The sequence below is a fragment of the Cordyceps fumosorosea genome, assembly GCF_001636725.1.
Source record: "Cordyceps fumosorosea ARSEF 2679 chromosome Unknown scaffold_1, whole genome shotgun sequence".
Lineage (NCBI taxonomy): Eukaryota > Fungi > Ascomycota > Sordariomycetes > Hypocreales > Cordycipitaceae > Cordyceps > Cordyceps fumosorosea.
In genome coordinates, this window is record NW_017387301.1 from 1828283 (window position 1) to 1855619 (window position 27337).

Sequence of the window (27337 nt, forward strand, 5' to 3'; positions counted from 1 at the left end):
TTCTGTCCAGTACAGCGGATGGATGCCAAGGCTCTCGGCCCTTGCAACGCCCCGGCCCCACGGGGAGTGCAACCGCATTGCACTATCGACGCAACCCCTGCGCAGCCAGCACTTGCAAGCCCGCAGTCGGAGAATAAAAAGACAATGAAAAAGCAATGAAACGCATAATACAATTCCAGCTGCCCACTTGTGCTTCCTGTTGGAATTCATTTTCTCTTTATTTTCCGGCGGCCCGGCGGTTGACGGACGTTGTTGGGCCGCATGCCAGCCCTGCTCGCACGCACCGACCCGGCCAGGCCAGGTCAGTCACTCTGCATGAACAGCTCTCCAGCGCTTGCTGCAGGGAAGAGACAGAGCAGAGAGAAAAAAGCAACAACTGCCTCTCTCCCCCACCGTGATGGATGATGTGTCTGAAATGTGCAGCGATACGCGAGCACGGTTCCCAGAAACAATCAAGTGGCAACTGGGGCAGAAACAGTTTGCGGGAACAGAAGAAAAAGAAAGCAACATCTTGTGCACAGCAGGACTGACAGAAGTTCTGCCTGCAGACTGAGGCGAGGCTGCGGCTTCGGCTTCGGCTTTGGCATGAATGCTACTGGTATATTGATTGGTACAGGTCCGAGACCCGACAGGGCTTCCGGTTGTCGAAAAAGATTTTTTGCGACCCTTCGTTTTCCTGGAATGCGCCAGCGATGAGAGACAATGCTGTTGTGTCACTTGCCGTCCCTACCAACGCATGGCGCCACGACATTGCACTCACGAGGCGTCTCATCCATTGCGCCGTGGCTGCGCAGTAGCACCGGGGAAAGAAGCAAGTAAAACCCGGTCACCCAGCTGCATGGTGCTGGGTTGGCAAAACCGAGCTGTTGCGACTGACTTTTCTTTTTTGTCCTTGGAGGTCCGGCGGAATTTTGCTTTGCCCTGCCTATGCCCGTCGCTTTGCAACCTGGTCTGCTGACGAGACGAGGCTGAACAAAAGAGACCGACATTGACTGTCAACAAACGAAGCGGCAGCAACCGGGTCGGATTGGATCGGTTATATACCCGTATGTATGCCAACTTTTTCGTACAACTTTCAGGTCAGAGGAGCGGGATGCCAGCAAGGCAACGCAATGTAACATGGCGTGGGATGACAGCATGTCCCCTTGCTCAACAACAATCGAGTGGTACAGAGAAATTCCCTCGTCAACTTTGACAAGAAAAGAAACTGGTCAATTATTCACAAGGTCATGATGGCCAGCCGGGCCGCGTTGGCCGCGTTGGAATGCGAGCCCCGCGATGCAGACCCTTGCCGACGGCCACCACCACCACCACCACCATCACACGCGCCGGCTCATCCCTTGCCTTCCATCTCACTCATCCAATCCAATAGTCACCAAGAATCAAGGAGGGGGAGGAGGGGCAGCAACATGCCAGCGCAATGGCTTGGAAGCCACAGACAATAGCGGCTCCCCTTTGCCCATGCATGTATGTCCCTCAGTATGGTAGTACTCTGAGTGAAACAAGCCGAATGAGGTTTTGCCAACAATCACTCGGTAGTTGGTAGTCCCAAAAAGCCATCCAACCAATCTTTGCTTCCTGTCCCAGCACTTGCTCAGGGAGAAACACTGCGAAAAAAAATGTCTGTACTAGCCAGCATTCTTTTCCAGGGTTGCTTTTTTTTCTTCCATTATATCTGAATCAATTGCGTAAATGCCGTGTGTCACTCGCAACGCTTCCACGCTCTGTCTGCATCATCGACACACTAGTGTCAGATGGCGAGAAGTGTGTATCACCTGCAAAGGCCAGTGTGCGTCTGTGTGTTCGCTCACGGCCAGGCTTGCCCAAGCCACAGGTCACCAAGCCGTTTGAAACAAGCTGCAAATCATTTTTTTTCCTTGCTTCTTCTTCTTTTTGTCTTGTCAATCTTTCTACGCTTGTTGTTGCTTGCCACTCGGCCAACTCAAAACTCTGGCAAACGAAAAGAAGAAGCGATTATGGCGTCGTTCTTCAACACCCAGAGACAAACAAATGGGGGTGAAAAAAAAAGCAAAGAATCAATCGAGTTTTTGACTCACCTTTCTTTGTATCGTCAGTGGCAGAGCCTCGAATTCCTCCTTGGTCATGGCCGGAGACGATGTCGCCGAGTCGGACGGCGAGTGCGCATCGCTGCCGCTGCCTGAGCCCTGCGATGTCTGGCTCCAGGCATGGCCATGGCCTCGCCAGCTGCCGTGACCTCCGTCATTGACGCCGGCGTTGCAGGTGCTGCCTTGCCCGCGCGTCCGGGCCGTACGGTCGAGCAGCTTCAGGCTGTGGTGGAAGCGTCCGCCGTGCCGGTGACTGCCGCCATCCTCGTCGGAGGAGCTCGAGATGTGGCGAAACGGCAGCAGCGAGTGCCGGTTCTGGCGACCGCCCCCTCGGTTGTGGTTATGGTTGCTGTCGCTCGTAATCGTCGTCGTCGTCCCGGCCCGTTTGGTAGCCGTGCCGAAGCTGTCAAAGTCGAGGTTGGCGCGCTCGGTCTGCGCCATGGCCGCGTCCAGGTCTGTCCGCCTGCTTCCGCGCCTATGATGGTTCCTCGCTTGCACGCCTCGATGGGGCGTCCGGTCGCTTGCAGAAGGAAGACGCGGTGGCGTCTGGATGCAGGTGATGGGCAGTGGCACGACCATTGTTCAGGATCGAGCCTGGGGAGAGCGGCCAGGTAGAAAACGCGAGCTTGTTTCCGTTTGTACTGCAAACGCGATAGCACAATGGACCACCTCTGACGCAACTGTCCCGTTGTCGTTTGCACTCGTCTTTTTTTGTTGCTGCACACTGAATCACAGCTGCTGCAGGTACACACACACACACACAAGCTGGCAGCTCGCCAAGGAGACCCCTTGCAAACTCAACTGAAGCTGATGGCGGGGCGGTGTTTTGATGATATCTGTCTGCCCAGGCGCTTGTTTTTGACAGTTGGTGCAGACTTTCTTCTGTTTTCTTGGTATGTATTCCCGTCCACAGCACGGCAAGGTCAGAGTCAAAAGAGGGAGAAAGGGGACATGAAGAGTCTACGGCTGGCATCGCCAGAGCATCGCTCCCATGACAAGCGCATACACACGCCGACACACCTAGCAGGACATAATACACACCGACGGAGCTATAACCAAGATGGACCTCCCGCGAAACCTGGCCGCCTTTTCCCCTGGTCAGCTTGAAGGGCCGAGAATAGTTGTTACTCCAAGTCAAATCTACCAGGGTCCTGGACCATGGCACGACCCAGCTCGCTACTTCCCAGCAGCTGGTGAGCTCAACTACTCGTCGGCTAACCGCTGACGACGGGCGAGTTGGTCATCCTAGCATCCTACTAGGTAGCCTTGCTGCTGGGCTCCATTCGCAAATAGACCAGAATAGATTGTAGTGGAGAATGACGGGCAACAACGAAAGGCTCATTGTGGTGGAGATTGAGTTTGAAAAAGGAGATTTGACAAAACTCGCAAGTTTGGCCCCCCTTTTCAACTTTTTGGCTCCATAGGCTAGATTGTGGCTTTTCGCTGATCACTTTGCGGCTCCTTTATCGACCCTGGGGAGGGCGCCCAGGTTCATGGGTGTCGAGTTTGGCATCGAAACATGAACTTGTCTCGTCAGGGAATGGAATTTCTTCTGGAAGCCGTTCTGATTTTCCGTCGCTGATGATCATGAGCTCCAAACAGAGTCCAGCCCAGCCCAGCCCAGCCCAACCCAGCACTAGTTAGCTTTCCACCAAGAGCTTTCGAAGACGTAAAATGCAATGCTAAACAGTAGCAAAAAGGGGGAAAGACCTGAAGAGGCAAAGTACCTATGTAGCTTACAGAGCGGGTCGACGCTATTTTCTCTTCCTTGCCTTGCCCATTCTTCAACAAACTCGGCATATGCACAAGTGCCATCTTTTTCGTCGTCGACCAGACCACCCGGGGCGGCGGTCAGGCACATTATCGGTGTAGCACTACGGCTACGGATTGGCAGGATTGGCATGTTCGGTACGGTCATGCATGTGCCGTGGGACGTTTCAGATATCCCCTCTAGCCTCTGGGGAATCTATCAGCATACATACATACTGGTACCAACATGAAGACATGTCGACCCCATGTGCAAAGAAAAGGGGTCGCGCCGCACTGTAACCGACTTGTAGTACGTACTTACGTGGTAGGATGACGCACTACGGCACAGCGATTCAAAATTCGACAAACGAATGTCTATTGCCGTAGTATTACTGATACGGACAGATGGCCTCCGCCGCCACGGAACTCGGGAACCACATGGGTCGCTCCCGTCTAGCTATTGAGAAGCCACGCTCTGTCGTCGTCGCGTGAGACAGTGACAAAAAGCTACAGAAGCTAGATAGAGACTACTCCGTACAGAGTACTCCGCAGAACCTTTCATGAAGTTACCCTGTTGACGGCTGGCCAGCATCAAATTACCGAGTGTAACATCCTGCCCAGGATGCTTCACCCCGTCCTTGGCCAAGCTTTCGCCATCCTCGACCCCATCCATATCCATCCATATCCATCCCCTACCCATGTCGGCCCCATTTTCTACCTGATCAACCCATCCTTCTGCGAAGCGGGCGGGCGCGCGAAAGCGGTGACCCAGGCAGAGAGGATGCAGAACCGGGGACAACAGCTGGGGAAGAGAGGAGCGATTCATGTCCAGAGCCGGGCTGACCTCCTCGGTTGCCCGGCAGAGAAAAAACGCTTAATTAGTAGTAAATAACCGCCAAGTCCGAAGAGCCCACGTGCCCGTGAATAGGAACAAAACCTCCTTACTACGATTTAAGCACATGTCTTTATGTAATTCTGTATCAGTTGCGTTTGTCGACGCCAACGACCCCCTTGCCTTTCAGCGACGAGGCCAGCACGCTCTCTCTAGCGCACTGTAATCCGTAAAAGACATACTTAGTATGGATAATGTGATGTGTAGCATGCACTGTGCCTGCGTAAAGCATATGCAGGTTATATCCCCGACACGCAGGAGGCTTGCCTGACCGAGCATGCAGCCAGTCAGTCAGGCTGCAGAGCACATGCCACCACCATACATTGCAGAAAAAGTGAGGCCCTCTTCTGCAGCACGATTTATAATTACGCGAAAGGGTTTGTCTGAGTTACAAGTCTGTGATACAAATATGATCCTGTAGAGAAGGACGCCCCTGGTGACGACTCCATCAAACCGTCGAGAATGCAACGCTGGGGCGGCGCCTAGGATCGTAAGAGGGTAGGGATACCCAAGCCTTTCCTATGTGATGATACTCTTTTATTATTCGCTTTTCAGCTTCAACGAGAGCAAGCAAGACATGGGGTCGTCTCGCAGGGGTTTGTTAGCGCTTTCTTGACTGGTTTGGCAGGTCATAGTCATGTCTTGCAATTGTGATTCTGCGAATATTGGAGTGGGCAATTGTCCTTGCTTCGCGCTTGCCGCACCGCCGGCGGTGGCCAATCTTTCCGTATACACATTATTCTCGGACCCCGTTCACCTATACACTACCATCTTCTTGACCGAGATTAACCAAAGGTCCTCTACTTCGTATTACCGCGAGTTTCGCCTACGTAAGTGTCGACTGCGCCGCCGCCGTCCACACAACCCTGCTCTCCGTGAGATGACGCCCGCTCGCTTCCCCCCCTGGTCCCTGCAGTTGCTCCTCATCTCCAAGGTGTCAACCGTCTTGAAAAGCAATTCTTGCGCTATCTATCTACTGGTAAGCCGTCTTGACCACGCGGACTAGGTTAGGGGCGGTCGAAGCTTTCGCAGCTCCGTTTGTTCTGGAATCCTTCCACGGGGACGCCGGAACATGTCAAGTTCTTCGGTCGATTTCCGTACCGTGTCGAAACGATTTGTCCATGTTGTCAATGAGTGAATCAGAATACAGCACATGGAGCGGCCGCTACTCGTAGGCCCTCTCATTGAAGGGCGCTCTGCTGCCCGTACGTGGCGGCCATCCAAGGACACTCAACGGTGTGGCGCATCGTCTTCATCTGGTGTTTAAATGAGTACCCCGCTGATCGGTGGCCTCATCGACGCCGTGTGTGGCCATGCCCGCACCGGTCAGCAGGCACCGTCTACCGGAAAGTGAAAGTGATGCGCTTGCATTTGGTTGGGACGGGACTGCCCAAGCTTGCGTCTCGATAGCATGCAGGTATCCCGTCTCAACCAAGCCAAGCTCTCTCAACGAGCTAGCCAAGTAATGACCTCGTCATCGAGCAAGATATACTAGTTATATCTCACGTGCCTTGGGATATGTTTGCAAATCTATCGTCTACCCAGAAGTGGCTCGAGAATGTACATGTACGTCAATTATGATAGGTACGAGATGCATACTCCCTACGAAAGAGTCTAGTACTCCGTTAGAATGCCCGTAGATCTTAACAGAAGTGTTATATGCACCTCTTTTATGCACGTGCAATACCATTATCTGACTGACCAGCAGCCTCGCGGCATTGAGAATGGCGGATCAGGCACCAGCGCCATCAGAAGCTTACTCTTTGTAATGACGAATGGAGAGACGGGTGTTTTAGCTCACGATGGCATGTACAGCACAAGTTATTTCTCGTAAACAAAGTTCAATTTGCTAACCGATCATCAGCGCATGATGATCAGGCTCTTGCGGTCCCCATAGGGTTGCAGAAGAATGTACATTTAGCAGAACAACAGTTTTGTACTTGATACGGCTTTCGCCATGCTGCTTTATGCTTCTTCCTGCGTCACTTGTATTTTTAGCATTTAACAAAGATCTGTATAATAGAGGAGGAATGGGCCTAGGGGAGCCTTACCCGCGCTATTGTGGCAATGGCCTCACGCCGGAGGTGGTCCAGGTGGCGGAGGCGGTGGTGGTGAATCGGGCGGCGGCGGTGTAGAGGGCGGCGGTGGTATTTTGGGCGTAGCAGGGGTTGTCATGCTGCCGGACAGAATGAAGGATGTAGTAGATCAATAAAGTTTTTGCGTATTCGTCTCAGGATCTGGTCAATCGCAGCCTTTGATGTGCTGAGGAGGAGATGGTCGAAGTGTGGGAAGAAAAGGGAAGCGAGTGGTATCGTAGAGGTCATGGAGAAGACAGTCTCTTATATACATCTATACGTTGATGCCCAAGTTTCACAAATGCAACCGCAACCTAAGCGGTGACGTCGTTCCAGCAATCCTTCTTTTCTGACCTTGCGCAAGGACGTCCCGCGTCTACGTTACACACGGATAGGAAGCATTGATTCGCAACCCAAAGCCTCTTGGGCTGGAGCAATTCGTTCAAGGCATCAATCAAAACGTCCCGGTCTTCCACTGCAATGCTTCGAAGAGGACGTAACGGTAATTGTTTCTCTACGGACTGCCTCTTCTGATTTCTCTTGTCCTCGCCGGAAAGCCACAGACTGAGTTCGTACCGGATGACCAAAAAGCCGGCTTCACAACAAAGGAGGAAGATTTTACTGCTGATAAATAATTTCAGTTTCTTTCCATGAGTATCGGTTGCTCCATTCCAGTAACAAGAGATTAGAGAAGTCGGAGATTGTAGCTGAAATCACCTGGACAGCATTGCCCGACACTAGGTTATCTGCTCGACTTGGCACAGATAATCATCCACTCATTTTCACAGCTGTGAGCCGCCTCACTCAATCATACTTTTCCGAGCTGTCGTTACCCGTGGCTACCTAACTATCTATATACCCAGGCTTACACTTGTCAATGTTACACAAACAGGTCACGCTCTAACGTTACACAGCAAGGTAAGCACTCCCCGTCACCGCATCGCCGATTCCTTTCTTCACCCGAATTATTACATCAAACATCTCAAGAATCATTGCTACAGACATCGTATCTGCAGGGAACAGCACAATGAGCTCCGGCTTACCAGAGTCCAAGGACGACGTAGCACGGCGCCTCTCACAACATGCATACTCGACCTCTTTGAGGAGCATCGGTATCAAGAGAGCTGACGGTGCGCAATTACACTCCAATTCTCCATGCGAAGACCACTTCAACTGCGCACAGCCGTTCACTCCATGGCAAGGAGGGACATGGGCAGCTGTCACAGTTTTTGATGGGCATAATGGACCCCAGACAGCCGAGTTCCTCCAGAAGGAGTTGTTGGCATGGGTGCAAACCAGACTGAGCAAACTTGAACCGGAGTCACGAACCGATAAAGGGATTTGTCGCGCTATCGAAACATGCTTTACTGACCTTGACGAGGCCATCATCGGCCCTTATGTCGGTAACATGAGAAACAACGACGTCACGCTCGTCGAGAAGATTCGGGCCATGCAGCTTGCCATGTCTGGGTCCTGTGCTCTGCTCGTATTGTTCAACCCCGACGCCAGGACCTTGTACACGGCATGTACCGGCGACTCTCGCGCCGTTCTCGGGAGGCAGACTTCGGACGGTACGTGGCGGCCGGAAGCTCTCTCTCAGGATCAAAATGGGTCCAACGAATCAGAGATGGCCAGGATCCGAGATGAGCATCCAAACGAGGAAGCCGCCACACGAGACGGAAAGGTTTTGGGGCTGGCAGTTACCCGTGCCTTTGGAGACGTTCCCTGGAAAGCATCTCACGATGTCCTAGCTGAACTGAGCCAGAGGTGCTTCACCCACTATCCCATGGCCAAGGAGAAGGCTCCCACGCCGCCGTACCTCACCGCCAAGCCCGTGATAACCGTCACAAAGCTGCAGGACGGGGCACCGGCCATCTTGACCTTGGCTTCTGACGGCCTGTGGGACATGTGCGAGGATTGGGAAGTGGTGGATCTCGCGGTGCGGTGGCTGGAGGCCCAGCCGAAGAGCGCTCTCGAGGAGATGGACGTCAAGATCAAAATGGCGCCAGAGACGGTGTGGTGGAAGAGGCGAACGAGACAAGAAGCCAAGCCCGATCCGGGTTTTGACTTTTTGGCACGCTGGGACGGATTTGATGTGAGGTTTACGGAGAAGAAGACGACCGTTGAGGATCTCGATAATGTTGCGGTACATCTGCTGCGCAATGCTTGCGGCGGGAACCATCAGGAGTTGTTAACAGCAAAGCTCGCCTTTGAGCCGCCGTATTCTAGAAATGTCAGAGATGACATGACTGTTCAGGTTCTCTTTTTCTAGTATTTTAGTCTTTCATAGTTGGTAAGCCGGACTGGCTTTTTTTGGTCCCTATAAAGAGAGAACTAAGCGAGGATTACACACGTGGCCACCAAAGGGCGGACCGCAGCCATATCGCTCCAAAGCCAACTCGCACAGATAAGATGTGTAGAATGCCAAAAATTCGGTTCGAAAAGAAGCCATAATTATGCGCACATGCTTCAAATGATGGCGCGGGTGGCGCTGTTTCTCAAGCATACACCCATGTGGCTCACTCCAGGGTAGGTGAATGCGGAACAAGATGCCATCACCGGCCGTGGTTTTACCGGTGTTTGGTAGTACAAGGCGCAAGGCACGACTCGACAACATCGGAACAAGCTTTCATCAACTGCGCAGCCGCCTCACTTTATTACGCATTTTCACCATCATTTTCGGCAGAAAGAACATACCTTCGCATCATTTTAAGCCAGAACAGCCTCATTTCTATACAATCAGCAAAGGAAAGAGGATGTGGGAGAAGTGGCAAGCTGCCCCTCAAGCTTCCGACTAGCTGCCAAATGACGACGGCGGAAAAGATGCACATGATGCTGGACACAGCCATGCCTGTCGGCCTCGGCGGAGTGGACGACCTGTTCGGCGATGAGGTGCCCCTGTCTCTGCCGCCCAAGCCGCTTGGTCGCCATCTTCACCAGCGCCTGGATGAGCTGCGAGCCCGCGGCTGCTGCCAGTACGTCGCCGGCCTCCCCTGCGCCTGGACGCGCGCGCACCCCAGCTGACAGCTTTTCAGGACAGTCGCGTGGTCTAGAGCCGGAAATATTGCATCCATCAGCCCCGATGGGCTCAGCCTGGAACTGCGCATGCTTCGTGCGCATCCGTCGAATGGCGAATGGGGCCTGAGCGATCCCACCACGACGGATCTCGTCAAGGGCACCGTCGCCAACCCTCTGGTGCATCTGGAATGGAGCCCGACCACGGCGCCCGACCTTGCCGTCTTTGACTCGGTGGGACGCGTCTTAATCATGAACTTCCCCGTATCCCTTAACAGCCCCTACGTAAATCGCAAGTGGGATGCTGATGGTGTCGAAGACACGAATGTTGTCGTTGGCTGCCACTGGCTGCCAGTGCCGCCCATATCACAGGTAAGTTGATTGCACAGGCAGAAACGGCAGGGTGAAGCGCATCTAACAGCTCCAAGAAACCCTTCAATATTCTGTATGGTCCTGCCACCAAGCCCCCAAAGCCGATGAGCTTGTACCAGTACGAGAGCTCCTTTGTCCACGCAATCGGCCCGCACCATCCGCACACGGCCAAAAGCGCACTCCTTTGCGTCACCAAGGGCGGTATGTTAAAGATGTATTGGAGCCAAAACAATGGTAGGATGGAAGAGACGACAATGGAATTGGAGAGTGTCTGTTCTTCAGATGAGTTGGTGACGCATGCATCGCTGGCTACCGATAAGAGTGAGTTTGTTGGTGCGCCTCGTCGTTTGATAACATTTCCTGATACTGTTCCAAGAATTCCTCATCATCGCCCTCGCGACGGCGACAAAAAAACTCAAAGTCATCAAGTTGGAGATACAGTGGGCTGGTCCTGGTGCAGTGCAGGAGAAGACTCAGCTTTCTCAAACAGCGCGCCTGAACCCTTCGTTAGTCGAGGATCATCTCGCCACTGTCGACTGGCTTCAGATGGTCGATGAACCGTCACTGCCTGAATTCACAGCCTTGCAAGCTCTGCCCTCCATCATCGACAACGCTGGCAACGCTGGTGCTCCCCTCTTCATTGGCGTTCGGGCCCGTTCCACAGGTGTCGGCGGCTTCGAGATGTCGCAGACTATTATAGATCGCTGGGAATGCGCCGAGCATAAACCGTCAATCTTGACGGCATTTGAACAGATTGGAAGTCGTCGCAACAGCGTTTCCAACGCGCAAGAGCTACCTATCTCGACACGCTTGAAAAGACTAGCACCAATCACGATCAACAAAACTGTGATCAGCATGCAAGTCGCTCAGTACGGCAAAACGCTGATCTTGATCATGTCAGACGGATCAGTCGAGCACAGAGACCGTTTCACATTTGATGAACTCTATACTACTGCTAATGAATCAAAAATTACGAATCTGAGGGAGGTTGGCTGGACATTCAGCGAAGAAGGCCCCTGCTATCAAGCTGCCTTCTCGCCCACCCAATGCTCCATGGTTCAGACGGGCGATGACGGCAAGCTCAAATGGAGCAAGCTGCACTACGCGCAAGGCGATATTGGGGAATCGAACGGTGACAGCGTGTACTGTGCCAGTGTGGCTGGTCTCACCATCGCCGCCGCAGGCTGTATTCATACCCAAAGCAACTTTGACGATATACTAGCGATTGCGCACCCCCTTGCGCAGAAGAAGAGATTCACGCAGGACTGGGTCCAGGAGCTAATAAGGATACTCAAGGTCCAGGTGGACTATTTGCAAGAGACACACCATGAGTCGCTTATGCGCAACGCCTTGCTATCCTCGTGCATGAGCATTATGAACAGCCTTGGGTTTCGTGGGGAGAATGCACCTCGCTCGTTCCAGAGCAAACTTGCGAACATTTTCTTGAATGTGCGCATTATTGTTATTCTTACGACACTGGCATGCAATCCACCACCCCAAGCCAGAGACAAGATGCAGCCGCTGGATGAACCAGGCAAGTTTTTGTCGCTCCACACAAGTGCACTGTACACACCCTAACCAAATCTTACAGAGGTGGTGGAAGCTTTGGCTGGAGAGCTCAAGTGGTCTATGGATCTGCTTGCTTGGATAGTGGACTGTCTTTTTGAACTGATGGGCGACGAAACTTTCGTGGAGAACTTGACGGGCAAGCCTTTGGCGGTGGCAGAACATCTGCAGGCGCGCAATGTCGTCGCACTGCATGTACTGCTGACCTCATCGACGCGCGGCTTCCTGTCGGCGCTATGCCGTCGGATCGCGCACCTAGACGGCATCAGCGAGCGAGCGGTCGAGTTTTATCGGCAACAGGCCGGCGAAGCGGAGCGGTCCGGGGTGGCGCGGCTGCCGAGCGAGCAGCTACAGCGAGCGTACCAGCGGATGCGGCAGGTGACGAGCGCGAGCCTGGTGCCTGCGGTGGCATTTGAGGCGATGCTCAAGACGCTGGGCGACGACGTCAAACAGGCCTACGCCGCATACATACCAGTGATGCTCAAGCAAAGCAGCAACGGCCACCACCCGCCGCCGCAGGCCAAGCAGATGGATATGCTTCTTAAGACGTCGCAGACGCAAATGGAGGTCATAATGCTACTGTCGCGACAGGTGCCGCCTCCGCTCGGCTCGGTCGTCAAGAAGTTATTCACCGAGGACCTGCCGGCCTTGCGCGCGCAGACGGACCCGGCGAAGCTCTTCTTCGCGGACTACAGGTCGCTGGACGTGCAGGACGACGCGGGGAGTCTGGCGGCACGGGCGGCGCGCGGCATCGGTGAAGGCGGCGGCCCTTACTACGACGTGTTCAAGCGCGTGGAGCTTAGCCCCGGTCAAAAGGGCAGGCCGCCGTGGCGGCGGTGCGTCCGGTGCCCGACGGTCATGGAGGACATATCACCGACCCGCCCCGGCGTTACGTACGTGGTGGCGCAGAAGAGAAAGTGTTCCTGTGGCGGCAGTTGGGGCCTTTTGACGGGGGATAAGCTGGTGCTGTAGGGCGAAATGTTGGAGAGAATGACGGAAGTTGAGGCGAGAACTTGGCGATGATGTATATGTGTCTGTGTGGGTAGACTTTACGGAGCAGAGGGTATGGGGTGTTGTTCTGGCGTTGTTTTGACTGGGTTCATTGGGGAGAACATATTGTTTGTGTATTACTTTGGATGGGAATTGACGTTGTTGAATGGGCTATAGGTGCAACTAATGGGGTAATTAGTTGGCTAGATGCAGCTCTTGATGTCTCTGCGTACAGGTTGAGGCCTCGAGCAACATGAGGCTCAAGTAATAAGCGATGAAAAGGGCTTAATATCTAAATATCACCTTCTTGAGCCAATGCCAAGGCTGGACCCTGCTGAATCAAAGTCACAGAAGTGAAGAAAAGTTAGACATGTACTGCCATCGAGACCTTGACGATAACTCGCCATGCCTTTCTGTCTTCTACCACCCACCTACCCCTACATGCCAGTATCCGGACTTGATGGACTCGACAAGAACGTGGCTGTGATGTGGCGTATCAACAGGGAGCTGGGACAAGCAACGCCTGGCAGAAAGTCCCTGGAGAAGAAGCGGTGAGTGGAAGGAACAGGGATAACTTTCTGTGGCAAATTACTGGCGTGTGATGGGCATGGGTATGGGTTGTCCGGCATCCCAGGGGGTCCAAGGTTCGGTACCGCGGGTTGCGTGGTTTGCGCAATTTCGCGCGACGGCGGGAGCATGGGGGTTTGGCCGAGGCGGGTGCATGCACAGCCTCGATCGATGAAATGAAACCGACGAACTTGCAAGAATCGTTGACGTCGGCTCCGTGTTGTCGGATATGGATGCGAGCGAACCTGCAGTGTGTTGGAGGAGGCTACAGGAACTGATGTGAGTAATCAACAATGGTTAGGTTACTGGTATATTCAAAACGTCTCTGAAGCGTAAGAGAAAAAAATCTGGGTTACTATTGAGATACGGATAGTTGATGTCTCCGATTGTGATGATGCGACAGGGGCGAAACGAGACTACATGCCAAGTTCACACTAGGAGTTTCTCGTGCTGAGATAATCTGGATGCTGGGCCTTGAATCCTTCTGGACGTTCATGAAAAAGATCGAGGACGTTTTTTTATTTTCTTTTTTTCCATCTTTAAGCGGATGCCAAGTTTATTGTCCGACAGTAGGGCGGCTTTCACTGACGAAAGTCAACCGGGGCCGGGGTCAGAACAGGGGGATAGGGAAGAAGTATGGAAACTGGATAGGTTAAAAAAAGCCACAGCTGTTTTTAGCGCGAACAGGGAAGAACCAAAGACATTATAAAATTGACCTCATTAAAAAAAATAGGCGACTGACCGAGGTTTTGCGAGGGGATGCTAATCAGGGGGAGGGGAGGGACGGGAGATGCGCTGGCAGCGACAATAACCAACTACCGAAAGCCCATTGATGGTCATGAGATGCAGATATGGTGTACGGAGTTGCAGCCGCTGAACATCTGCAAATCACTGTGCGCCAATCATTTTTGAATCTTGTCTGGAGATGGAAGGTGAGACGGGCTGTCGTGGCACGTTGATTGGCGCACGTGTAAGCGCCGGAGGCACGCAGTTGACTGACTGCACGGGGGAGGAGACAGCTCCGAGGAGGCTTGCTCCGTAGCGATGGCTATCATGAACTCCACGAAAAGAAACAGGGCGCAAGGCGACGGGCAAGATTGCAAGATGGGATCCCCTCCCCCTGTGGGTGGTGGAGAAGAAATTATAGTGGTTTCTCCAGCAGGTCGGAGGCGACTGGCTGGTTGCTTTGCCCCCCTTGTGGGTTGTTTGATTAGGTCATGGGGGCTCGAAAGGAAGTAGCCGATGACACGAGGAGTAATAGCAGTAGAGCAAAGGCAAAGAAGAGATGACCGAAGAATAAAGGCAAGGGCGACGGCGGCTTGAGTTGGGCTTGGTGTTTTTGTTGTTGATGTTGATGTTGATGTTGTGAAAGCCTGGTAATGTATCAGGAGGTGAGGAAAAAGGGAAGATTATTGGCAAGGGGACAGGGACAAAGGAGTGAAGAAAGTACTGAATCCTCTTTGAGCAAATATCTGTACGGGAACCTACCGACGTGCTCAACCATTGAATAACTACCAAGGAGTTGTCGCCCTGATCAGCGACCGAGAGGGTTTTGACCAATAATTGGCCACGGCAGGTTCCGGGTACCTATGTATGTACATATGCACATATGTATGTACATAGGTACTTTTCGACGAGGCAGGATACGAACAGGCATCGCCATCTTGACGAGAAGCATCTAACTACTGGTAGCATCAGGCAACAGGCAATTCTTAATTCGTCCAGGTACTTGGTACAACGTGCAGATTACTTCTAGACCCGTCTATCCATTAAACTTCCCTGTCGGCATTTGTTTTGATAGAACTGGTGGCCTGTTCCTCTGCCTGGGATACCTTTGTCCTCCCTCCGCCATCCTCCCATCCACCAAATCGCTCCAGCGGGTTGGGTACCTGGATTTAGCGTCCCTTGGCCCTGGACCAAGCTTTATGCAGTTAGCCGCCGAGCTAAGCTCACAGCCAACGACATGCAACCTCGCTCGGTCGGGCTCCTCCCTGTCAGACCCCCCTGCCCTGTATATTGTCTTGATTGTAAAAAAAGGCACCATGCAACGCCACCCTGCAACGCCACCCCTGAAGGATGGAAGGATTTGGGAGGTGCCCAAGTGGAAAGTGGGAAGTGGGAAGCGGCTCGCCGTTCAAGCTCCGGCTGCCTTTTTCTGTTTGGCTGGCCAGCCGTTGTCCATCACCAAACCACCAGCGGTCCAATCGGCCTCCTGCAGCCCCTTTTTCCTTCTTCCTGTGTGTCCTTCCTGTGTGTCCTGCTTGCTTCACAGCCTCGTCGTCTCCAGTCAAACAACCACCAAAGCTTCACCACCACCCAATCAATCACTCACTCACTCTCTGCCCATCAATTAGTTATCAATTTCCCGCCCGTCATCTTCATACGGACCCCTCTTCACCAATTAAACCCGCCAATCCCATCCGCCTGCCTCCCCGTCGCCCAGCCCTGTCGACAAGTTCCTGCTCCTCCTCTCCTCACTCCTCTCCTCACTCCTCCCCCCCCCGGGCGCTTTTTCGCGTTGGCGCTATCATCGACAAGGTCACATTGCCTTCTTCCCCCCCAAATTGTCTCTCGCTATCCTTCGACTCGTCACCTCGTAACAATTTCGCCCCGGCCAGATAGATCCATGGCCAATTTAACGCTTCCCCAGCCATAAGACACTATCCTACGGTACCTTTCCTTGATTCGCTCTGGCACAAGACTCTGAATAGTTTGGGCCCGAGGCCTTCGCACGCGCCACCCACGCCCCCTTCCCTTGAGAGGCGGCGGCCAGTCTCTCGCTCCCTCTCACGCTCCCTCTTTCGCGCGCGCCTTTCCAAGGGGTTGCCAGGTTCCTCCTCGACCTTGACCTTGTACCGAGTTACATTCGTTCGCTCCTGGGTCCCGACTTCTGGTACATGCTACGCCGCATCTTGGACACGCCGGGAACACACCATGGCTACCATGGCATCGCACCGCTCGGCGTCGATCCCGCACCACTCTGAAGCTGACACCGTCTCTGTTTCGTCCGAGCTCGACACCACGGCGACCACACATCACCATCGCCAACCGACCCTGTCCAACTTGCCTCGCAGTACCTCTGACGCCTCAACCCACCCGGACGACCAATTTGACTCTCTCGTCGACCATCACTATCATCACCACTTCCCAGACTACCACGACTACCACCACGACCACCGCCACCACTCCTCCATCTCCCAGACGCATCGCGACGCCCGCTACTCCGTTGCCGGCTCCTCTGCCTCCAAGACGTACTCTAACCGTCGTTCTCGCTTCAATACCATTGAGAGCAACGCCAGTGCTGCCACTAGCATCTATTCATCTCCCTCTTCACACCCTCCTCGAACATCTTCCCTTTCACAGTCCTCCTCGTCTGTACCTCCCCTCTTTGCATCCACCGCTCGTGTCAGTGCCGGTCCCATCAAGAGGAAACCATTGTCCGCTACCGCCTCATCCCTGGCGACTGCGTTTCAAAGATCCTCGACCGCCTCATCGACCGCCGCCAGCTCCGTCGTCGCACCGGACGTCCCTCCACTGCCTCACGGGGCCGTCCATGCCGCCGCGACTTCATCCGCCGCTCTCACCAGTACTTCTTCTGTAGTTGCACGCTCAGTCCAATCTCACGACGGCTCGCAAGCGACGTCTCGTCCACCTACTGCCGTCTCGTCACACATCGCCAGCCTGCCGGAGCCCGATACGCGCTTTGCACGACCTCCCTCCGTCGACAGTCCCACCCTCTATCATTTCCCTTCCGCGACATCGATAGAACCTTTACCTGCAACCCAGTGAGTATCTCAAACCAACTCCTTCCACTTCTGTGGCACCCACATCTCCACGTTTCTTATAAGCTCTGGGCGAAACGTGAGAGGGGCCCTTCGTGTATCGGAACGTTTCCGATTCTTTCAAGGACTTGACACCTGTCTTCTAAACCCCTCTTTGACGCCTTTGTTCCGTTGAATGTGCATGATATCGTACACCTCGCCTTCTTGTTACTGACTAGTGTTGCCCCTCGCCTCAGCAGTTCTTTGAAAAATTATAGCCAACACACCGACACACAGTCATCCGCATCAGAGACGCCCAGCAGTGTTTCTCGGCACGAATCCCTACCAAACCACCCCATCGAGGCTGGTGCCGACGACGACGATCTTTCAGACGTTCTCTCCATCTACGAAGGCGTCGAGTCAGAGCACACCCTGGATGCTTCGCCCCCCGCTACTCACGCCAATCCCATAACGCGACACAACTCTTACACCGGCGGCGACCGGAAGCGTTCCGACCCAACAGCCACCGATTCATCGACTCTCATGTTTGCGCCTAAACCGACGCCTCCCCACCTGAAATTAGAAACTGTGGATAGGTCATCTTCGGTCGACTCAGATCACAACCTAGAACTCGCTGATTCACACCCGGACTCGCCGACTCCAGCGCCTAAACTTGACAAACCTTTACCAAAGTCTCCCGGTGGTCAGGTCTCGCCATTTTCCACCCTCTTCAGCTGGGGCAGCGGTACGAACAACCCAGCAGGCGGCGACTTCTCACCTATCCCATCGCCCGAGACCCCTACTCGTCGTGGTGGACTATTAGATGATTCCGCTCGCCCGCCGCCGTCCAGTTCGTTACAAAGGGACCAAAAGACTAATGCTGCCGTCGCCAACCCACTCGGCTATTGCGAAACACAACTATCTACTCCGCCGCCTCTCGCCGCGTCCTCGTATATCCATCTAGAAGAGATGGAGGACGAGCTCAAGGCCATCAGCTCCGAGTTGGCGGCCTCGATCCGTCGAGAAATCGATCTGGAGGACCTGGTCGACCGCTTACAAGAACAGGCCAACAACGCCCAGGCTGGTGGCAAGCGCACCAGCGATTATTTTTCCGACTCGGGCTATAGCTCTGCCAAGCTTAGCGACTATGACCAATCTCGCGAAGAGGTTGAAAAGATACAACGTCGATCCGAACAGGAAAAGGCATCGATACGACTGGAACTAACAAATAAACTCCAAGATGAGCGCCAAAAGATCAAATCTCTCGACCAGCAGGTCAAGGAGCTCGCCGAGCGAGCCTCTCGAATCGACCTGGCCGAGATGAACAACATGGACGCTACGGGTCGCTTAAAGGATCTCGAAAACACTTGCGAAGACCTTAGGAGGAAGCTTGTTGAAGAGCGCTCTTCCAAGACCAACTTCGAAGACTTGCTGACCGCCCTCAAAGGCGAGCTGAGTAGTGCCTGCAGCGAACGCGATAATCTGCGCGATGAGGTCGTTCCTCAACTGCGCGCTCGCGTCGAGGGCCTTGAGGCGGAAGCCGCCAGCTACGCCAGCTTAACCTATGAATCTACAAAAATGCAGCACCAACTGCAATCCCTGCAAAAGGAAAACTCGTCCCTGCGCGACTCGGCTGCTGGCCTCGAGGAAATTGCTTCTCGTGGTGGCCTATCGAGATCAGACTCCGTCTTCCGCAACCAGAAACCGCTCGTCTCACGGAGTGATAGCGTTGCCAATAAGAACGCCCCCGCCGAGTCCCGCGAGGCCCTCGCCGAGCGCCTCAAGGATGTGGAAGCGCAGCGTGACGCTCTACACAACGCGCTAAAGAATCTGCTGGAGCGTCAGGAGTTCCAGAACCGCGAAAATCAAAAGAAGATTATTATTCTTGAAAACGAGCGCAAGCGTCTGCTCTCCGACTCACCTCAAAAAGCCGGATTCGAAAAGGATATCTCCAACCTTCGCACAGAAGTAAACGTCTTGCGCCGCCGCGCCGAGGAGGCAATGGAGCAGAAGTGGCAGGTGGAAAAAGGCCTGGGTGGCCTGAAGATGGACCTTGATAGGGCCGAGGAAGAAGTCACCTCCCTACGCAGCATGCTCAAAGAGAAAGATATTCTCACAGCGCGCACAGCGAGCTCCTCGGCTGCTGCCTCCGTGACTTCTGAAGAGCTTGAGAATGCGTACAAGGCGCTGCAGGCCGAGTACAATGAGTCGCTGGAGCGTATCAAGAAGCTCGAGAACGGCCTGCCTGGCGACGAAAAGACCAAGCAAGCTCTCCAGCGGCTTGAGAGCTCGCTGAACGCGGCTCTCTCTGAGCGCGACATTGCCCGCGGTGACGCCAGCGGCCTTCAGAGCCAGTACGACGAGTTGGCCAGCTCCTCGGCTTCGAGCATTGACTCGGAGCGCGCGCTGGCTGACGAACTCGGCCAGTCGGTGGTGCGTGTTGAGCAGCTTGCCGCGCAGGTGCGCTCGCAACTCGCCACCAATTTCGAGCTGCGCCAGCGTCTGAGTGACGCCGTATCCCGCAGTGAGGCGGACCGCAAAGCTAATTCTGATCGCATTGCCGGTCTTCAGGAGCGACTCCATGGATTGGAGGAACAGCTGGTAGCGGCCCAGACGTCGTCCGACGAGCGCGTTGCGCATCACGAGGAGGAAGTCAGCAAGCTCAAGGAAGCCCACAACGAGCAGCTCCGCCGCCTCCATGAGGGCGGCGGTGTTGGCATCGTGGGCCCACGCAAGGGGTCTCTGCTGAACCCGGCCAACAGCATGTTCAACCGGGCGGCAAACGCGCTCCCTCCCAAGAACCTGGAAGAAGAAGTTGAGATTAAGAAGCTCCGTGCTCGCGTGGCGGAGCTGGAGAAGGCCCTCGCGGATGCCGACAATGAGATGCAGGAGGTGATCAATAAGATGAGCACTGCACAAATTGAAGTGATGAACCTGCAAGAGGAGCGCGAGGCTGCTGTGCGCGAGACGCGACGCCTGCAGGGCATGCTGAAGCAGGAGCAGGCCAGTCCGTTTGCTGACCGCCTGAGATCTCTCGCTGTTGGTGCTTAAACTCGTCTGCCGGCTTGATGCCAGCAGCGAGGGACTAGCGGATCAAGCCGGACACGTTTCAATGATTTCAGCGGGACACGAATGCATTGCATCTAAATACCGGAGTTTTGTTTTCGCTTTGAAAGATGCTGCACATTCGGCAGCGTCGAGCACTATTGCATTTATGGGACGGCCAAAAGGTCGCGGACGATAGAAAAGGGGCAACTTTGGAGTTGCTTTGTTGGCTGGAGTTGATGCTTGATTCGCTTCTCCCCGTGTCATACTCTTACTTTTATTTTCTTATACCTGGACGGGCGGCAAAGGATTGCTTTTTTTATCTTCATCTCTCGGCACCGAAGGACATGTATGCCTCGGGCCCAGGTTTTTGTTCTGATTGTTGATTGTCATACACTTTATCATTTGCTGGTTGTAGCCACGGCACACCTGCGTTATTATCCATGCTGCATAATAGTATTGTCTACACCTTAGATAGAGTGGAAGGCCATGCCGCCGCTGGCGGGTGGGCAGTGTTGAGGACTTGTAAGAGTCGAAGAAATTAACTATATTTACATGTTAAAAATGACAGGCCCCCTGTTGCTGTGATGGATGATGAAAGAAGGTGTTACATAGCTTCACCTTGCTTGGTGTTGGTTGATGTCACAGCCAGGACTGGAAAGCGGCCCACTTGTGTTCTAGGTACATAGTTAACCATCTTCAATTGACCCAGGTTTCATTTGATCCTAGCCAACTGACCTCTCGCACCCTGGAAGAAACAAGCGGCTGCCTGAAATTAACGAAGCCATCCAAGCAACAAGCTACTGAATATAATGTGCCGTTGAAGCGTGCCTGTTGGCTACGGCACAAACGGCTCCCCCCTAGTACTTCAAATCTGCACGGAGCAACCTAATCGCAGGCGCCATCTTCACGGTGCCTTTCGACTGCTGTCATGACCACGCCATCGCAACAGCCGTCGCTCGAGGCGAAGAGGGCCTTTTTTGCCCATTTCAGAAGACTGTCGCACAGCGAAGACGAGGAAGATGCCAGCCAAGAGCCCAACGCAGAGGGCCAGGCAGACGACGAGGACGAGCTGGAGCCGCGGGAGCAGCGCATGCGCCACCGTCACCGGCGATTCTTCCGCAACGCCTCGCCTGCGCCACATCCAGGATTGGAGGTGGAGGCGATCCAGGAAACGTCTGATGCCGAGGTGGTGGTGACGAGCTCGGCACGGGCAACGCCTTCTACGACCAACAAGCAGAACCAGACGCCGGCGGAGACGGGCGGTGGGAAGAGGAGCAGGAACGCAGTGGACGAGCTCCTGGACAGTGGCGGAGAGGAGGAGGAGGAGGAGGTTATTGGCGAGACGCCGATCGATGCTACGAAAAGGCGACGAGGGCGCGCGTCGGCTGCAAGCGCAGGTCAGCTCGCGAACTACCACCCCCTCCCGCCTCCAAAGCTCGCTTCCATCTCCTCCTCGTCGATGCTGCGCGCGACCAGGAAGCGCAAGAGCAAGGACGACGCCCCGGCGCCTCGTCCCGAGGCGGAGCAGGTCCTCCGCGGGCTCGTCTTCTACTACGTCCCGGACGACGACGTGGCGCCCGCGCGCCGCCTGCGGATGCAAAAGGCGCGCGAGTACGGCGCGGCGCGGACGAGCGACGCGGCGCGGGCGACGCACGTCGTGGTGGACAGGGGCATCGGCTACCAGGACGCGGTGAAGGCGGTCGGGCGGGCGGCGGTGGAGGGTGGGGTGCCGGTGGTCAGGGAGAACTACCCAATCGAGTGCGTGCAGTTCAGGGCGGTGCTGGACTGCAGGCAGAAACGGTACAGGCTGGCCGGGCAGCCGGAGGACGACGGGGAGCGGAGTGGACCGGAACCGCGGCCGGCCGGCGCTGAGGAGGAGGCGGCGGCGGCGGCGGCGGCGGCGGCGGCGGCGAAGATGAGCACCAGGGACAAGTTGCAGCTTAAGGAGCCGCAGCGGAACCCGAAGAGGTGGGACTACGCGCCGACGTCGACGCCGCCGAACGCTGCGAGCGAGGAGTCGCCGGGGGTCGACTCGCAGCCTGTTGTGCTGGCGGGGGCGGATGAGGCTGAGATGGGACATGGCGGCGCAGCAGCGCGGGCGGAGAGCGTGCAGCGGGACACCGCGGCCTCGGCGACCACAGCTCCGGCGACCGCGGTCCCGGCAACCACCGGTGTGATGACCACCGCCCCGGGCGACGAGCTGACCAAGATGATTGACATGATGCAAGAGTTTAAAGACTTGCCTCTGGACAATGACGAGGATGAGGACGAAAAGACCACCGCGGCAAGCCACGACTCCGGTTCAGGCTCCGACCCGGACTCGCAGCGCCGAGCACCCGCTGCGAAAAAGGCGGACACGGTGCCGTTCGCGGAGCGCTTCGCGTGCGCGCGCTCTGGGACGCTCGACGCGCACGCCGCCAACCCGAACGCGCGCACCGTCGAGGTGCTGCAGGCCATGCTGTCGTACTACGAGCGCACCGGCGACCAGTGGCGCGTGCTGGCCTATCGGCGAGCCATCGCGACGCTGCGGCGGCAGCCCGCGCTCGTCTCCACGGAGCGGGCGGCCCTCGGACTACCCGGCGTGGGCCCGCGGCTGGCCGCCAAGATCGCAGAGGTGGCCACGACGGACCGCCTGCGGCAGTTGGACAGCGTGACCGGCGGCGGCGGCGGCGGCGACGCGCAGGACGAGGCGGTGCGGCTGTTCATGGGCGTGCACGGCGTGGGCCCGGCGCTGGCGGCGCGCTGGGCGGCGCGCGGGCTGCGCTCGCTGGAGGATCTCGGCGAGGTGCGGCTGACGCCGGGGCAGAGGGTGGGCGTGCAGCGCTACGAGGATCTAAACACGAGGATACCGCGGGACGAGGTGGAGGCGCTGGCGGGCGTGGTGCGCGCGGAGGCGGCGCGGCTGGATCCCCGGTTGGCGGTGATGGTCGGGGGCAGCTACCGCCGGGGCGCGTCGTCCTCGGGCGACGTGGACCTGATCCTCACCCGGCCCGGTACCACCACGGGAGCGGAGCTGGTGTCGGTGCTGCGGGCGCTGATCGGGAACCTGCGGGAGGCCGGGTTCCTGGTGGCCACGCTGACGGCGGGCGAGGAGTCGGGCGTGTGGCAGGGGTGCTGCGTGCTGCCAGGCGACGGCGGGGGGAGGTGGCGGCGGATGGACATGTTGGCGGTGCCGGAGGCGCAGATGGGCGCGGCGCTGATCTACTTTACGGGGGACGACGTGTTTAATAGGAGCTTGAGGCTGCTGGCGCGGAAGAAGGGGATGAGGCTGAACCAGAGAGGGCTGTACAGGAGAGCGCTGGGGACGGCGGCGGAGGGGGATCTGGTGGAGGCGAGATGCGAGAGGAGGATATTCGAGATTCTGGGCGTGCAGTGGCGGGAGCCGACGGAGCGGTGGTGCTGAGTTGGTGATGAAGAGGCACGAGTGGTTCGGGACAAGGGCAACTTGGATCAAAACTTGTTCATTGTTAGTCGTACCGGAAGTCTTCTATAATGAAAAGGAATGATGATGACTGTCTAAATTCACCATTTGCGCCGATGTGTATTCATACCCTTTGATCGCAAAACCAAAACCAAAACCGAGAGAAAAAGGAAACGCCCATTGATAAAAACTCGAGAGAGAGAGAGAGAGAGAGAGAGAGAGAGACGCCAAAAAAATAAACCCCGTCGAACTAATCATGCCCCTTGTGGCGGGGGAAGACGTATGAGCTCTAGAAGAGGGAGAAGGCGGCGAAGAGGACGGCGACGCCGGCGGACAAGGAGACCGAGTTGGCCACGGCGGCGCTGACGACGAGAGGCGGGCCCGAGGGGGTAGCCTTGGCGGAGCTGACGGCGGGATGGTGGGAGGGCTTGGGGGCCACGGCCGGGGTGGCGATGGGCAGGCCGGTGCCGCAGCCGTAAGCCGGGCAGCCCTGGCTCTCCAAGGCGGTGCCGTTGTGGGCGCCGGGGATCTTGTTGGGTCCGGCGGGTCCGGCGGGTCCGACGGGTGCGTTACCAGTGGGAGCGGGCGGAGCGGAGGCGCCGCTGGCACCGGAGGGAGCAGCAGGGCCGGCGTTGGCACCGGGAGGACCAGCAGGGCCGGCGTTGGCACCGGGAGGACCAGCAGGGGCACCGCTAGCATCAGGAGGGCCAGCGAGGGCGCCAGTGGCACCGGGAGGGCCAGCGGGGGCGCCAGTGGCACCGGCAGGAGGAAGGGCGCCAGAGACTACGGTGGCGGCCTCCGCGCCGCAGGGCACGGTGATGTAGCGGGTGGCGGCGGCGCAGTCGCTGACGGCGGCTGGGCAGCTGGTGACGGTGACGGTGTTGGTGACGGTGACGGCGGCGGCGGCGGCGGCGGCGGCGTCGCGCTCGGCGAGCGAGGCGGAGGCGGCGACGGCCAGGACGGAGACGGTGGTGAAGATGGTGCTGAGCATTGTGGCGGTTGTGTGTGTTTGTTAAAGATGTAGGTCGAGGATGTAGAAGGTTGTCAAAGATGCAGGAGGTTGTCAACGATGTAGGAAGTTGTCAAAGATGTAGGAAGTTGTCAAAGATGTAGAAGGTTGGAGACGAGATTGGTGGATAGTATGAGATTCGCAGCGTCCAGGAGCTGGTCTGAGTTTTGTCTTTTGTAAAGTTGCTGTGCAGGTGCTGAGTGAAAATGTATGATGCTTAGAACGAGGACTATTGAACAGGGAAGAATTGACAGGTAATATAGTCGAGATGGATTCAATATTGGCTGTATAAAATTCATTATTTTCTTGACCGGCCACGAGCTAACATGAACAGATGAAGCAAAGAGCTGGGGTCTCGGCAGATCCGCCAGCGTCTGGCATGCAGAATTGAGGGGACCAGCAATATGCCGCCCGCCGTCCCGCCGTAGTATTGTGAAGGAGGGCTAAGGTGTGGGCAAGTCGGCGGAGGGCGGCAGCAACGGCTGTCACAGGGGGGTCGGGGGCACTAGGAAAGGTAGCGATTTGCATTGTAGTCATTGTAAGCGGTGGTGGACGTGGCCGGGTGAGTCGAGACCAAGGGAGGGATTGATGGGGCAGGCGGACGTAGGCGTTAGTCTGTCAATCCGTTCCAGCAGGCGGCAACGGGGGAGAATCTACAGCACAAGGGCGGTAGACTAGACTAGTAGCTGGGTAGTGTGTACGGAAGTGGTAAGGTGGCGACGCGGGTGTCGCGATGGGAGTCGTGTAAAAGCATTCCGGTCAAGGGCGGGAGGGTGGAGCGATGGTGAAGGGGGGGTTGTGGGGGTTATTGGAGAGATGGCCAAGGGAGGTTGAAGGTTTCAATCAAGACTGATAAACCGGCCGATCAAACGAGTCAGACATGTTTCTGTCGACTCTGGTGTGCTGACGCGGTTGCGCAATGCTGGGCAAAGTCTGTGTGTGGGGTGGTTGAGGTGATCATCAGCGCAGCACAGCTCGGTTTGTCGAGGGCGAGATGGCGGCGAAGAGCATTGGTGCATTCCTTAGGTCAGGTCGCGTCCATGGTACGGTCGCACGCGTAAATTGAATTGCCTTGTCGATCTCAGGTACAGCATCATGGTGCTATGCCTTGAACACCACCAGTTCTCTGAGCCGGGGACGGCGCGGCGCCGGACCCTGCAGCACAATGCCAGGCACGCCCCACATGGCGGCGCCGTGGCCGCTCCCGGCAGAGCGCCGGAGGTCAAGCGGCCGGCCTCAGGTCAGCTGCGAGGCGGTGGCTTGCAAGGCGCGGCGGTCCAGCACAAGTTAGATGTCGGCATAATTTGCAGTGACGATATGTGTAACAAAGTCATCTTGATGCACTTGATTGATTTACCCTCGTCTTTTCCCTCTACCTTTCACTTCTACAGCAGGCCGCTGTTGCTAGTGGATCGCTGTCTCACTTACATCGTGTAAGCCGAATCCGGCCAATACAACAACACATGGCGACCGCAACGAGTAAGTCGGCACGAAAGCGTGAAGACGACACCAAAATGAAGCCGGAAGCCGTCCCAAAAAAAAAATATCCCTCTCAGAATATGTACCCTTCTCAAAATTCCCAGAATGCCTGCTTCAATTATTTTCTCTCACCTTGTACAAAACATCCCAGTCCATATCATCTCATCCCCCTTGCCATAACACAGCAAACAAGGGTGTTCGCACCACCACCAAACCGCCAAGATGACCCTTGCTTCCAACAACCCCGTCGTCTTCATCGCCTGCGTCGTCGGCCTCGCCTTTCTCATCAGCATGATCTGGCTGGGCTTCCACATCGCCCGCCGCCGCCTCTACCCCTCCAAGCCCGACGACCCCGAACAACAACAACAGCAACAACAACAACAACAGCAGCAGCAGCAGCAGCAGCAGCAGCAGTACTACATGGACGGTGTGGTGCTCCGCCGGCACACGCTGTCCGGCAACCACCAGCAGCAGCAGCGGCAGATGCAGATGCAGCACCCGCCCGTGTACTGCGTCGACGACCTGGCCTGCCCGCCGCCGTCGTACCAGGCTGTCTTCGCGCGCGCCCGGCCGCCGTCCCCGCGCGAGATGCACGTCCTCCGCGCGCGCCTTGAGAAGCTCCGCAGTCGTGGTCCTTCCAGTGGTGGAGGCAGCCCGGCGTGCGAGACGGCGATTCGCGACTCGGAGATTCGAACGCTCGCGCGGTGGATTGACCGTCTGGAGAGGCTGCGCGCGCAGGAGGCGCATCGGCAGCGGTTCGCGGTGGGCCGCCATCGCCGTCCGGCTAGGCTCGTCTCGTCGGCGAGCGAGCCGGCGAGGCTACCGACGGTCGGGGGCGCGCCCGAGGAGGAGGAGGAGGAGGGGGCCCCGCAGGCGGCGTGGATGCGGAGATCGGCGACGGACCCGGGCTTGATCGGCCTTGCGCGGTCGACGGGGGACGACGTGGCGGCGGCGACGCCGCCTCCGACGCCGACGGCCACGACGGTGGAGAGTCCGGCCCCGGGGGAGGTGGATGTGAGGATCACGGTGCTACGAGAGCAGCTGATGCAGTCAACACCGAGCAGGTGTTCCGCAGAGCAGTGATGACCATATCGGCGGTATAATCTCTTACAAAAGTATATGTTTGGGAATAAGTCGTTTGCTTGCTTGCCTGCTTGTTTTTTTTTGTTTTTTTTTTTTTTTTTTTTTTGTCGTCACTTTGGCCTGGAAACTGAGTCTCAGCAATGGGGTGTGTGTGTGTGTGTGTACAAGTGCCAGCCGGTTTGGATTTCAACAGCATCATCACCTAGAACTATTTAATACGCTAATTTATAATCTAATATCAAAC

The 27337-nt window shown here is 56.1% G+C and overlaps 7 protein-coding genes across 7 annotated transcripts; 5 read left to right on the forward strand and 2 right to left on the reverse strand.

Moving 5' to 3' along the window:
* Positions 1 to 1702: 1702 nt before the first annotated feature.
* ISF_00593 (hypothetical protein) lies at positions 1703 to 2507 on the reverse strand (the record flags this gene model as incomplete). The annotated part of the gene is made up of 2 exons (XM_018844200.1): positions 1703 to 1744; positions 2058 to 2507. 2 exons carry the CDS (start codon positions 2505 to 2507, stop codon positions 1703 to 1705), a joined length of 492 nt encoding a protein of 163 aa, XP_018708650.1.
* Positions 2508 to 7809: 5302 nt separating this feature from the next.
* Positions 7810 to 9054, forward strand: ISF_00594 (Protein phosphatase 2C; the record flags this gene model as incomplete). The annotated part of the gene is made up of 1 exon (XM_018844201.1): positions 7810 to 9054. One exon carries the CDS (start codon positions 7810 to 7812, stop codon positions 9052 to 9054), a length of 1245 nt encoding a protein of 414 aa, XP_018708651.1.
* Positions 9055 to 9629: 575 nt separating this feature from the next.
* On the forward strand, positions 9630 to 12707 carry ISF_00595 (RNA polymerase II Mediator complex subunit Sin4; the record flags this gene model as incomplete). Its single annotated transcript, XM_018844202.1, has 6 exons — positions 9630 to 9757; positions 9818 to 10169; positions 10226 to 10370; positions 10546 to 11618; positions 11671 to 11707; positions 11761 to 12707. The coding sequence occupies 6 exons, from the start codon at positions 9630 to 9632 to the stop codon at positions 12705 to 12707; spliced, it is 2682 nt and encodes an 893-aa protein (XP_018708652.1).
* A 3519-nt stretch (positions 12708 to 16226) lies between these two features.
* On the forward strand, positions 16227 to 20104 carry ISF_00596 (hypothetical protein; the record flags this gene model as incomplete). The annotated part of the gene is made up of 2 exons (XM_018844203.1): positions 16227 to 17077; positions 17332 to 20104. 2 exons carry the CDS (start codon positions 16227 to 16229, stop codon positions 20102 to 20104), a joined length of 3624 nt encoding a protein of 1207 aa, XP_018708653.1.
* Positions 20105 to 21029: 925 nt separating this feature from the next.
* ISF_00597 (DNA polymerase POL4) lies at positions 21030 to 23504 on the forward strand (the record flags this gene model as incomplete). The annotated part of the gene is made up of 1 exon (XM_018844204.1): positions 21030 to 23504. The coding sequence occupies one exon, from the start codon at positions 21030 to 21032 to the stop codon at positions 23502 to 23504; it is 2475 nt and encodes an 824-aa protein (XP_018708654.1).
* Positions 23505 to 23811: 307 nt separating this feature from the next.
* ISF_00598 (hypothetical protein) lies at positions 23812 to 24513 on the reverse strand (the record flags this gene model as incomplete). The annotated part of the gene is made up of 1 exon (XM_018844205.1): positions 23812 to 24513. One exon carries the CDS (start codon positions 24511 to 24513, stop codon positions 23812 to 23814), a length of 702 nt encoding a protein of 233 aa, XP_018708655.1.
* A 1719-nt stretch (positions 24514 to 26232) lies between these two features.
* On the forward strand, positions 26233 to 27093 carry ISF_00599 (hypothetical protein; the record flags this gene model as incomplete). The annotated part of the gene is made up of 1 exon (XM_018844206.1): positions 26233 to 27093. The coding sequence occupies one exon, from the start codon at positions 26233 to 26235 to the stop codon at positions 27091 to 27093; it is 861 nt and encodes a 286-aa protein (XP_018708656.1).
* Positions 27094 to 27337: the final 244 nt, after the last annotated feature.